At 32.3% G+C, this 12949-nt stretch overlaps 1 protein-coding gene across 1 annotated transcript; it reads left to right on the forward strand.

Annotated features, from left to right (window-relative positions):
- The first annotated feature begins 6900 nt into the window (after positions 1–6900).
- Positions 6901–7408, forward strand: LOC112591748. Its single transcript, XM_025335667.1, has 2 exons — positions 6901–7096; positions 7188–7408. Exons 1-2 carry the CDS (start codon positions 6901–6903, stop codon positions 7406–7408), a joined length of 417 nt encoding a protein of 138 aa, XP_025191452.1.
- The last annotated feature ends 5541 nt before the right edge of the window (positions 7409–12949 follow it).

Genomic DNA, 12949 nt, shown 5'->3' on the forward strand with positions numbered 1-12949 from the left:
CAGTTGCGGGTCATGGCAGGTAGTGGCTCAGAGGTTAGGCGTTAGGTTAGGAAATATAGGTAGGGTATATCCCCAATCAAAGTTCGTACCTCTGCTAATTCTCCATTGCAATAGATAAAATAATATTTATTTTAACCTTAAAATAGTTGAGATAACATTATTGATGAAGTTATACCGATACTTTTTGAAGTAAATTAGAACTGAACTGGCGTTGTATTAACTAACATAGATGAATTAAACCAAGGGGTTACTATTAACTACATAGTGATGCGTACCTGAGGTGGAATGGGATGGTTGGATGGCAGGTAGCAAAAATATATAACACAAGATATTGAGTTTATGAAAGACGGTACTCGTCGATTTATTGTAGTATTAAACACGAATCAAATGCTGAACACAAATAATGTCAAGGTGAATGTACACTGTGGTCAGAAAGGCCAAGTCTGCAGTACCGACAATGTTAACAATCGACGTATGTTAAGCCGCGGGCGTATATGAAAGAACTGACACTCCGGTCGTCGGACCGGTTCGCGGTATCGGCGGTCAAAACGTTCCGACGCCGTGATCGTGCGTCGGCGCTGTCCGTCGTCGCTGGCGGTTGGATAGAGGAAGTCGTTCCGGTTTTCGCGTAAAGGCCGTTTGAATTCAAACGGTTACGCGGACCGCGTCATACCCCCAAACCGGCAGTGATGGCGGTGTTCCTTCCGACCGTGTCGGAGGTTGTGGTGTTGGCTTTTTTTTTTTGTTTAATGTTGAGGGGATGCTGGGAGACTGTAAAAGTCCCTATTATCGAATACTGTCTCCTCCATGTCCACATCATCAAGGGCCCCTCCGTCCGTGTCCAACAGTTCCGCCTCCTCCTCCGGTGATATTTCCATATCCACCGGTGTCGAGGGGGAGGCTATTGGTTGCTCCGAGGTTTCGGCTGTCCTGGTAGGTCTTGTTACCTCCGGCGCCGTAGCCTCGGTCACGGGCGGATTTGCCGCCTGGGTCTGTGGACCGGGTGTTGGAGCTGTACCGGTTGGTACCGGTACTTCCAACCGATATTGTTGGGAGCATGGCTGGGGGGTGGCTAGTAGGGTCAAGTCTGCTCTTCTCTTCTGCCGGTGTTCCTTCAGCCGCTGCAAGTTCCGCCCAGATAGCAATTTCATAATATTGGCGTTTCAATAACATTACAACTAGATTAAATTTCAAATATTATAATTTTAACTTTCTTATAATGTTTTATTAAGTTTAAAATAGTAATATATTTTTTAAAACATTTTTCTAATATCACGATTTTGTTTTTTTTGTAACATTTAATTTAGAACTACACCAAAACATTAATATGATATTTAGTAATCAATGTAAAGTAACATTATTTTGAGAATATTTGTTATATGTTTTCAGTTAGTTAAATTCATATTATTTTAATTGCAATTTTCTAAAAACATTATGATAATGTTAAATTAAAAATGTATTAAAAAAAAAAATTAGCAATTATAATTATTATAGGTAGCTTTGTTGTATAAATTTGTTGTCGTGTGGGTCACTTTCTGTAGTCTGTAAATTATAATAAATGAGTTGAGTTTGAAATCAATAATATAAAATTATTGTATACCTACATAAAATATTCTGAGCGATGACTTTTGTAAGACTGTATAAGTCTATAATTAGTAGTTACTGAGTAGCTTAATAAGTATAGGAATTTTGTGATATCGTCAACAGCGTTTACATGGAATTTGAACGCGTAAATACCCACTGCTGACCAACGACTGCATTTATTTTTACTTCTTAGTATCTCAACGAGAGAAATTAGTATTATTGAAGCTCATTGCAAAAGTGTAATTCATAATATTTATCATATTATTATTTATTATATTGTTATTTTTCGATAGAGTGCATCAGCGTACATAACATTAGTATTCGCGCGTGTGTGTGGGTAATCAATGTACACAAAATACGATTATAATAGATGTCAATAATTGTGTATTTTTGTCATTTAACAAAATCAGTTGCCTACCACTGATAATATTCCAATGATAATATTATATTAATATTATATCGAAACTGTCTGGCGGCAGGCGTCAGTTTCACCCGTTTCACGAAATCGGCGATCGTCGTCCAAATGACTAAAATAATATTATTTTAATTGAAATAACTATTTATAGGTTCTACATTTGTAGCCTTCAATATAGTAATAAGCAAAGAAAATGATATATTTTTCAATTTATATGAAAATACTTTTATATGTATATTATATACATTTTTATTTAGCAATAAATCGTAATTAATATTTTTCATACTGGTTCAAAACATGAATATTTTCCCAAAAAAAAACATCATTATATAGGTTAAAAATTATTAACAAAATGTCAAAATGTATGCTATTAATTATTGAGTCATCGAGTATCAGACAAATTAATTGCTATAATAATGATCCCGTATTTTTAGACCAAATAAAGATTTTAAGTTCTATAAAGAACTTATAAGGTTATACATATTATTATATAATCATACGATACTACATTACTACGGTTAGTGATGGATAGTTCTATCAGGAAATCGTAATTTTCAAAAGAGGCATTCCTAGTTCCTACTTACGTTAAAGTTTTTATATTAAGGCTCTCTTAAGAACATACTTGGTAGGATCACTAGTATATTTTTTTTTTTATAATACACTTATGGTTTATTATTATTAATATTATAGTACCTATTTATTGAATATGGTCTATCAAACTGTGATCCGTGTTTAATAACCAATAGTAATACATTTAACTGAGTATTGACAATCATAATTCATAATTCACTTATTCGTGATATTGATAAAATAATAATAATCATGTTTGTGTTTGTGCTTTCATTATTCATAATTATTACCTATTATGTGTTTACTATAATTATTAAATTTTCTACAACAATTCGAAAGGTTTTTCGAAAATAAAACAATTTTAATTATAATGGAAAATTCAAAATGACAAAACTCAGAAAAACTGTTCCACCTACACATAAGGTAAGAATAAATTGTTTTATTAATTTTTACTTAAAAATAGTGATAATATTATGTAGATATTATTATGAATTTATATTATTGAAATAATATTTTTAGATAAATGGTAAGATTTATTATTTGTTAGTGGATAAACATATTATATTGTGGTACCTATGTGGTTGTGAAGGTAAGTATATAAATGCAAGAAGTATTAAATATTTAATTTTACACAATGGATACTTTAATATTAATAATAATTATCGAAAACTAATTTTTCTTTCGATAATGTTATATTGTATTATGGATTATAGTGTTGAGTTATACACTTAACTACAGTGCATAAGCGATTGCATGCGCCATACTAGCGCCCAGGATCCAGTTTACTTATAAGTTTTAATACTATTAAATTAAATTATTAATTATTTAATTAATAGTTTTAAACCGCACGTTGTGCTGAATTTTCTGCCGCAGAGCCGCTGGCTGTTGGCAGCTTGGCAGCCGCCAGCCATCACGGGATCACGTGATTATTTTGTCCGTTTTTGATTTGCAGACTTGCAGTTGTTTTTCTTTATCTAACCGTTAAACCGCGTCTCCGACCTCCGTGGCTCCGTCCAGCGACAATATGACTTTTGACTACTAGAGTTCCTTCTGTTTTCTGCGTGCTGTACGACGGTGCAGTTATACGTTGTCAGTGTTGTCACTTGTCACGTTGAATGTCGTTGAACTTCTAACCACGTTTTTTTTTGAGACTGAAGTCTGTTTATTTTATTACAAATTTTATTACAACTTATTCGCCGTAAGCAGACATTGTCGTCGATTGTGAGTCGATTGCATCGTTCATATTCATATACCAACAACAGTGCGACTACTTACATCAGGTGATATATAATAATTATTATATTAGGTGCATGGACAATAAGTAGGTATGTTTATTATTTAATATTATAGGTACCTACTACCTAGGCCTATAATATATATCTAACCTACCTGTATAATAATATATATACTATATGTCTATATTATATGTTTATTTATTTTAGTACATTTTATTTTTTTATTTTATGGACATTTATATGCTTTAATAATTTATGTGGTTGAATTTTACTCGTTTAACTTATGACATTTACGACTTAGTAATTATATGAAATACCTAGGTATAGGTAAGTAGTATAATATAATACCTACCTAATAATTGTACTAATACCTATGTAATTTCTTACAAATTCTATTCATATCTAATCTATAACTAAAATAATGAGTGAAAGTGAGAGAACTAAAAGAAGGAAAATTAGGGAAGAAATAAATATTCTTCACAATGTGTATTCTCATTCAGCTTCGAGAGATAATTTAAATATAAATACTCAAGTTAGTACTACTGATCAAACAAAACAGCAATTAGGGCCAAATTGTATACCTTGCAGTAGTGCAGTTGAAATTGGCGAATCAAGTGTTTTATTTTCATCATTATCCTCGTCATTATCATATGATCATTCAAATCTGGTGACTCACCCAGAACAATCAACTTATTTAAGTTCTTCAATAATTTCAAAACCAGTTACTCCATCTCATTCTTCTGATAATACTTCAGATCATTACCCAGATTATTCTATTCAAAATTTTTTAGCATCCTGGGCTGTTGAGTATAATATACCACATAATGCTGTTAATGGTTTATTAAAAGGATTAAAGAAACATGAATGTTTTAATTATCTACCCGCTGACTGTCGGACCATATTAAAAACACCTTCTAGTGCTTCAAAACATATTCGCAAAGTTGAACCTGGTCTCTACCATCATTTTGGATTAGCTAATGGTATTAAATTGAATTTACCCTCAAATGTTGATGAAGTAAAAATTGCAATTGGTATAGATGGATTACCTATTTCCAAAAGTAGTAGTAATCAGTTTTGGCCGATTTTAGCTTACATAGAAGTTGAGTCTCCATTACCAAAACAAGTCTTTTTAGTGGGACTTTATTATGGTACAGAAAAACCACATTGTAGCAATGATTTTCTATTAGATTTTGTCGAAGAAGCTAAAGAACTTACATCCAATGGTATTTTGATAAATTCTGTTAAAATTAATGTCATAATTAATGTTTTTTGTTGTGATTCCCCTGCTAAAAGTTTTATATTGAAAGTCAAAGGGCATAGTGGATTTTCTTCTTGTACTAGATGTAAAATTGAAGGTGAATATATAGATCATAGAGTATGTTTCCCATATACACGAGTTATGTCGACTAGTAGGGATCATAATTCCTATATTAACACTTTAGATGAAGATTTTCACGTGTATGATACAATTTCAAATTTAGCAGAGTTGCCTAATTTCGATGCTGTTTATTCATTTAGCCTTGATTATTTACACCTTGTTAATATTGGTGTTATGAAGAAATTGTTAATGCTTTGGGTGAATAAGGGTCCATTAAATATACGTATTCGAGCAAGGAAAATTGATGAATTATCAAACTTAATTTTGAAACTTAATTCTTACATTACTTCTGATTTTGTTAGGAAGGGAAGAAGTATACAAGAACTCTCTAGATGGAAAGCCACCGAGCATCGGTTTTTTTTGTTATATACTGGACCAATTGTTTTAAAAAATATAATTACTGAAGCATGTTATACAAATTTTATGACACTTAATATTGCCATGCTTATTCTTCTGAGCCCAAATTGTAGTTTTCTTGTTGATTTTGCTAAGGAGCTACTAGATTTTTTTGTAATGAGCTTTCAAAAAATTTATGGCCAACAATTTGTTTCACATAATGTTCATGGCCTACTCCATATCTGTGATGATTATTTAAGGTATGGCCCCTTAGATAACTGTTCTACTTTTGTTTTTGAAAACTTCATGAAAGAGCTCAAGTCATTTTTGAGAAAACATGACAAACCTTTACAGCAAGTAATTAATAGGTATAATGAAAAATATTTTATAAATTTGAATAATGGTTATAAAGGTAAAATTAAACAATTGCTAGAAGAAAAACCAGTACTAAAAAATCAGCATACTAATGGTCCATTACCAGAGCATTTAAATGGCATTGAATATTATACTCTTCTATATAAAACTATTAAAATTAAAATTCAAGATGAAAAAAATAGTTATATTTTAACCAAAAACAAAGATATCGTAAAATGCTTAAATTTTTGTTTAAGAGATGACGGTAACATTATAATAATTGGTCAAAAATTTAAAATAAAATCAGCATTTTATGAAACCCCCATTAACTCAACAATATTAGATATATTTGTAGTACAAAAACTGTCTGATAAAATTAAATGCTGGACTGAACATGACATTAAAAAAAAAATGATGATATTTGTTCATGAGAGTAAATATATAGCCATGCCAGTAATACATACTGACATCTAATTGAAAACAATTTTTTTTTTCAATTAGGTTATTATTTAAAATTTAAGTCCCTCAACACTAACATTTGTTTACTAAGTTAATTTTTCGCATAATATAATATTAAGACTATGGTTCTGTTTAGAAAGTAACTTATGATTAGCTTACATTTAATAAGTAACACTGTTTTCTGTACATTGATAGATAGTTTTTAAATTAAAAAAAAATTTTATCAAGATAAGCACGTTTAAATTTGAATACTTTATTTCTATTATCATTTTCAACCATTACTTTTTCAAAAATTAAAATATTAAAAAACTATATAGTCAATGCTCAGAAAATATTCTTCCATAAAAATGTATTTAATGAGTAAATTTTCTCTAAATTAAACCAGGTACCTACTCACAATTGTGGAAATAGGTATAGGTACACAATACATTATTGCTATAATGCTATATTATTGGCAAGACAAACAGAAAATAAATGTTTGCAGCCCCTCAAGTTAGATACACATTTAAAATATTATAAATTGTAAAAATAAGTTAATAATTTATTTCTCGATTGTATTAAATTAGATAATGTTTGGGTGGAATATTGTTAACTTCACCGAAGACAATACAGTCTCAGTTGTACCTGATATATGGTTAAAAAAAAATATTTGTGCCTGGCCAAAAGATCAGAAAAACTCTCAAAAAATAATCGAAAGTCGAGTAAAGCCTAACAAGAATGATTTTTATTTTTACAACATTCGAAAAATGTCAGGAAAAACATATAGTTAGTGATAGTACTAGTATTTCTATTATTTTATATTTAAAAAAAATCTCTTTGTGTATTTAAGTAATTACGTTATATATTTTCTTTATAGCTTCGTTAGATAAGGCTAAATCGAAATTGCCCAAAGCAATGATAAAATCAGATTTGTCATCTACCGAAGATGAAAATTTTAATGGTGTACCAAAATATGATTTGAAACGCAGTGCATCTCCCAAAAACAAGTTATCTAAAAAAGTGAAACTTCACTCAGAATTTCAGCATGAAAGTTCTTCAAGTTGCCCACCACAGTATAACCCTGTAAAAGGTACTTAATCTACTTAAGCTCTATTATTTGTAATATTTTTTTCAGTATTTAAGTAAAAATTGTTTTTATTTCAGATACTATTGATGAAAATGTATTTTATTCACAATCTATCATAAATCAAATTTCTACTGTTTCTGATAATGATAGTTCTATCCTTAGCGATTTTGATGATTCCGATAAAGATCAAACATGGATTGCTAAACCAAAAAAAAATTCAGAAAAGGAATTTGGTAATACAAATAATTAATACATTCAATATATTATAGTTTATAGTACATCAAATACTTATTATCTTGAATATTATTGTATTATAAATTTATTAAATAATTTATATGACGAGTACCTATAGTAAAGTGTTAATGAATTTTAGATAGCATATCTCCATTAAAAGTAACGCCTACAAAATCTATTCCAAGCCCTGTCTTTGTTATGACATCACCCAGTGGACCATGGAGAGTAAGCACAGAAGTTGATATTGAAAAAAATCACACAAATAATTCTGGTGAATCTAAGACTGCAAACAAGTTTAATAATCTAAAAAATTCAACAGTTAAAAATAATTGTGTTAAGCGCCAACTACAATATCCTGTTGAAAACCAAAGCATGATATCAGGTAACGTTTTAGTTATTTTTTATTTACTTACCATTAACAATGAGATTATACAATTCTGTTTTAAAAAATAAATAAAATTAAGTTTCTTGTGTCCTGTGGATTTGGTGGAATAGGTTATTGTAATGGGCATATTACATTCAAATTCAAAAATACTACCTATAGGTACAATAAAAAATGATTTTGTTTAGACAGTCTTCCTGTCTTAATAATTAATATTAATAATTATATATTTTTATTATTAGTGTATAATTCTTATTCTTATTTTTTTGTCTTGAGTATATAGGCATTTTAATATAAGAATTTAAAGTTGAATATTGAATCAATAATTAATTATTCATATCATAATAAAAAAATTTAAAAGAAAAGAATACTTATAATGCTTAGTGTAAAATAAAATATTTAGTTGACAATTTTATACATTTTGAACTACTAATAATACATTCCAATCCAATGGCCATATTTGCTTTCTAATACTGAAACACATAATATTTGAATGGATATAATTTTTATTACTCACTTATTGAAATTTTGAAGTTGTGCACTTGAATACTTTTATAATTAATAATTATACATTTATTTTTATATTAACCTGAAATTCACTCTGTTGTATAGTAGGCTTCTCGTGCAGCCTGTTAGTTGTTATTTTAATGGATATATTGAATTTATATTTAATAAAAACTAAAGATTTATCATGCAATTTGTTAAATTTAGTTATTAAATAATATCATATTATGTAATGTTCATTTTTTCCGTGGGCATTATTTTTGTTAATTGTTAAAGTTAATAAACTAGTTTGTTATATTAAATATTATTAGTTACCATTAAACTAACTAAAAATCATATAGATTTATTCAATATTTAAAATATACCAATATTAAATGTTTTGCAGATTTTTATAATATATCTCTTACATCTTTCTCATTCCTGAAGTATGAAGTACAAGCATTAAAGATTTTATGCCATTCGATCAACGAAAATATTGAAAAAATTATGAACAACTCGTCAGGAACAACTTTTGTAGGTGACGATTTAGACATAGAAACTCTATTTCCTATAAAAAATGATGAAGACCTATTAGTATTGCATAACAAAGTCCAAGACAAAGATTTAAGAAAGTTGTTGGTAATTATTTAATATTTCAAAGTATGGTTTTAATGCTTATTACAACTTTTGTATTACCATTCACTTGTAGGTTAGTAAAATATCGTTATTTGTCGGTAAGAAAGATATTAGAAACAGTGTCCGGAGAATTATGGGCCGTATGTTTGATGACTCATTTTTAGTAAACTACTCACTATATGGTTTTAAACAAAAAAAATCATTTTCAAATTTGGCTTGCTACCGGCTGATCATAGGTAAGCATAAATTAATTTTTCATAATATTCTATATTGAAAATATACCACTGTTGCTTGTTAGTAATTGCTACCATAATATTCACTAAAATATCTATGTTCAGGCCACTGTTAATATATTTTTGATTACATAATAAACAAGTTATTAATTATTGTAAATTAAAAATTTATTTCAGATGCATTAAGACTACACCTAAAATACAAAACACACACCGATAAAGAAATCGATGATCCATTAGGAATTTGGCTTTCACACGCTCCTTACAGACTTGCAGCTCAAAAGAAAATTTGATTATATTAACATGATACGTCTTCTTATTATTATTATAAATTTTATTAGTAGACCAAGACGGTCTAGGAAATAAACAATAAAGACTACAGTATAATATATTGAGCTGTTAATTATTTTTAATTTTCATTATTATTCTAGTTGTACTAATTTCTTCATTATACTTACATTATACTTACAAATTCATTAAGCAGTTTTACATTATCAATTTTATATGTATCTACATTACATAAACCAGTTATAGTATTGAAATATATTACTATATTAGTGTATAAATATTTAGTAAGGTGGGTTGGCCAGTGAGGTGAGCAGGAGCTAGAACCCCTAGTTATAAATATAATGAGATTATAAAATAAAGATTGTAATGTTATTATAACATACTTTGATACTATTGTGACACATTTAAATAATGTTGCGATAAGTTGTATTTAACATGATAATAATATTAATGTTAAAATGTTAATAGAACAACATTTCATTGGCCAAAAAACTCTAAGAAAATATTATATAAACATTAAAAAAGACAATTAGAACCACCTGAAAATGTTATAAAAATAACAAAAAAAGTTAGGTTTAACATTATAGTGATAGTTATTTTATAATGTTAGTAGAACAACATTTTTGCGGCCAAAAAACTCTAAGAAAATGTTATAGAAACATTAAAAAAGGTGCTTAGAACCTATCTGGAATATTATAGAAATTATAAGGTTATCTTTTTAACATTACTAAGACATTTTAAGAACGTAAAATTGCTATCTGGGCGGCGCTGCCTCGCATTCCGCTGTTCCGTCTTCGGTGTTTGGGGTGTTGCCGGTGCCGCCGCTGTTCTCGTCGCTGCTGGTGCCGTCGCCACTGCTGCTGTCACCGCTGGTCTCGTTGTCAGGGACGAAGTTGACCTAGGGCGAGGGACCGGGACGGCCATTAGCGGGAGGGGGGTGGTTAAGACCTAACTTGTTGTTGTGGTGTGTCCGTCCGCCATTCGTACGTGGGTGGGTTGTCCGTGCTTGGGTGTACCAAATGTGTGTGCAATTTTCGGACTTACATATGATTTTTGTGCCTGGGAGTCGAGTAGTGCTGTTACGAAGCCTGACCTAAATTCGAGCTCAACCGCTGGGGTCGGAATTTTGTCGGGGCATGTTCGATTAACACTTTTCGACGTCGGATGTATAGTGTAGCGGGATAACTGGTTCTTAACCGCGACTTCGGTGTCCTTGGTGGCGGTTTGCACCGCCATGACCAGGGCGTCCGATTCGGTTACCTCTGTGCTACGCATATATTCCGACGGCGCACTTGAAGATTTCGCGGTAGAGGTCGTTGTGTGTGGTGGTGATGACCTACTACTTGTGGAAAACTTTTTGTGGACGGGCGATATATGTGATGACGCCGAGTGTGTCGACGCGCGTTTGATGGTTATATCGCCGTCGGTATTGCCGATAATTGGTGGTGATTGGGTACATGTGTGAGTGTGTGTGGTTGAGACGGCGGTGCGGACAACTGTCCGCCGACTCACTTGGCTTTTCCCGAAACCGACGGTTTTTCGGGGCAGTCACTGTTCCAGTGCGGCCCTCCACAATGCTTGCACGGATCGCGCGGTAGCGGTTTCCCAGCTATACTGTTCCGTGTTTGCGGCTGGTGGGATAGGCACGGTGCATGTGACTGTCCGCCTTTTTTAAACGATGGTTTCGGTAGCGGTTCCGGTGGTGGGTCATCTGGTGTATCCATGATACCCGCAATTTGTCGGAGATCCGCGAAGGAGGTTGGTTTTTGCAGTCGTATGTGCGTACGGTATTCACTGCGCGTTAATCCGACAATCGTATGCACTAGCTGCGGTTCAGCTAGCACCGGAATTGGTCCGTTATTGATGCGGCGCGCGAGTTGGTTTTTGTGTGTAATAAACTCCGTTAGCGACTGTGTTGGTGTTTGCCGGACGGACACTATCTCTGTCTGCAGCCGGGCCTGAATATTCATGTTGTTGAATTTTTGCAAAAAGTCAACACGAAATTCGTCCCAAGTGAGGTCCAGTATCCTAATGGTGTTCCACCAGGTACTGGCTGCACCTTTAAGCTGCGGTTCAATAATGCTCGTCCAGCCTGTCCGGTCAATCTGTGTCTTATACAAAATCGATTCGGCCTTATGAATAAACCGTACCGGATCCTCGGGTGTCGTTCCGTGGAACTCCGGCAGCGAGTATCTCACTGTGCGTATCTCGTCATACGGTATAAGTGTCGACTGGTGTGTTGTATAAGTGTGCGGATTGATGGTGAAGTTATTTGCATACGACGCGTTATCGGTGTGTACGGTTCGGTTTGCGTGGTGGTTGCCCGCGGCCGTTGTTTCCCGTGCCGCGGGGATTCTCGCTCCGTATTCCGTATTAACTTCCGCGTGCGTATACGGGTGAGGCTGTGCGTTGTGTATCGATGGTGCTTCCGGTGTGTTCCGGTGTTGACCTGATAACGCAGCACCTTGTTGTCGGCTAATCTCGGTAGCCTCCGGTTGATTTTCCGGTGCCGAGCGCGTCATACCCATCTCCAGTCGGCGCATTGTCTCCGCTATACGGCGTTGGTCCTCGCTAGTGTTGCCAAGTTGGTCTTTTTATGACTAAATCTGGTTTTTCTTGCTGCATCTAGTTGTTAAGTTATTGATTCTAGTTGATGGTCATTTTCTGTTTATTTGATAAAAATGTTCCCGCTTTTTGAAATTGATGATCACCGACAATATATATGTATACACCAATTTATTTTATTTTTATTTATTTATTTTTAATATATCTTACTATTTTAGTACTTAAGAAACTAGTATTAGATAGATAAGACTTAAGAATATGTAGTATTCTAATATGTTACATTATTATAGAATAGTACTGTAGCAATTAGCAGGTACAATCAAAATATAAGAATATAAAATATAGAACAATGCCACTGTTGCAAAACTGGTATTTTGTATTTTCCAAATAAAATTCTTTAATTGCAGTTTAGTACTCGACAAATCACTGAGTTTCCTTCCTATTGTGTTTTGGTTTTGTTTTTAATTATAATAATATATCTTGGCATTACTTAACTTGTTTGACACTGGCGCTATTTAGTATAAAGGTGAACAATGGGAAAGCCGCAATACATCCAAAAGTTCCGCTGGCATGGAAGAAAGATAAATTATTTATGGACTGTTACAAGAGGTGAAGGATAGATCCAACAAAGGCTTATTGTAAGGTATGTTGTTGTACTATCCGTGCAAGAAAGGCTGACTTAGTAACTCACAGCGATTGAGCAATACGTAATGAACGAAGTGGCTACCAGA

Source organism: Melanaphis sacchari, unplaced genomic scaffold, assembly GCF_002803265.2.
Source record: "Melanaphis sacchari strain LSU unplaced genomic scaffold, SCAv2.0 Contig1426_pilon_pilon, whole genome shotgun sequence".
In the NCBI taxonomy this organism is placed as follows: Eukaryota; Metazoa; Arthropoda; class Insecta; order Hemiptera; family Aphididae; genus Melanaphis; species Melanaphis sacchari.

Coding starts and splice junctions, on each gene's coding strand:
- LOC112591748 (XM_025335667.1), top strand. CDS start 6,901: ATGTTTGGGTGGAATATTGTTAACTTCACCGAAGACAATACAGTCTCA. Junction 7,097..7,187: donor AATGTCAGGAAAAACATATA/GTTAGTGATAGT, acceptor TTTTCTTTATAG/CTTCGTTAGATAAGGCTAAA.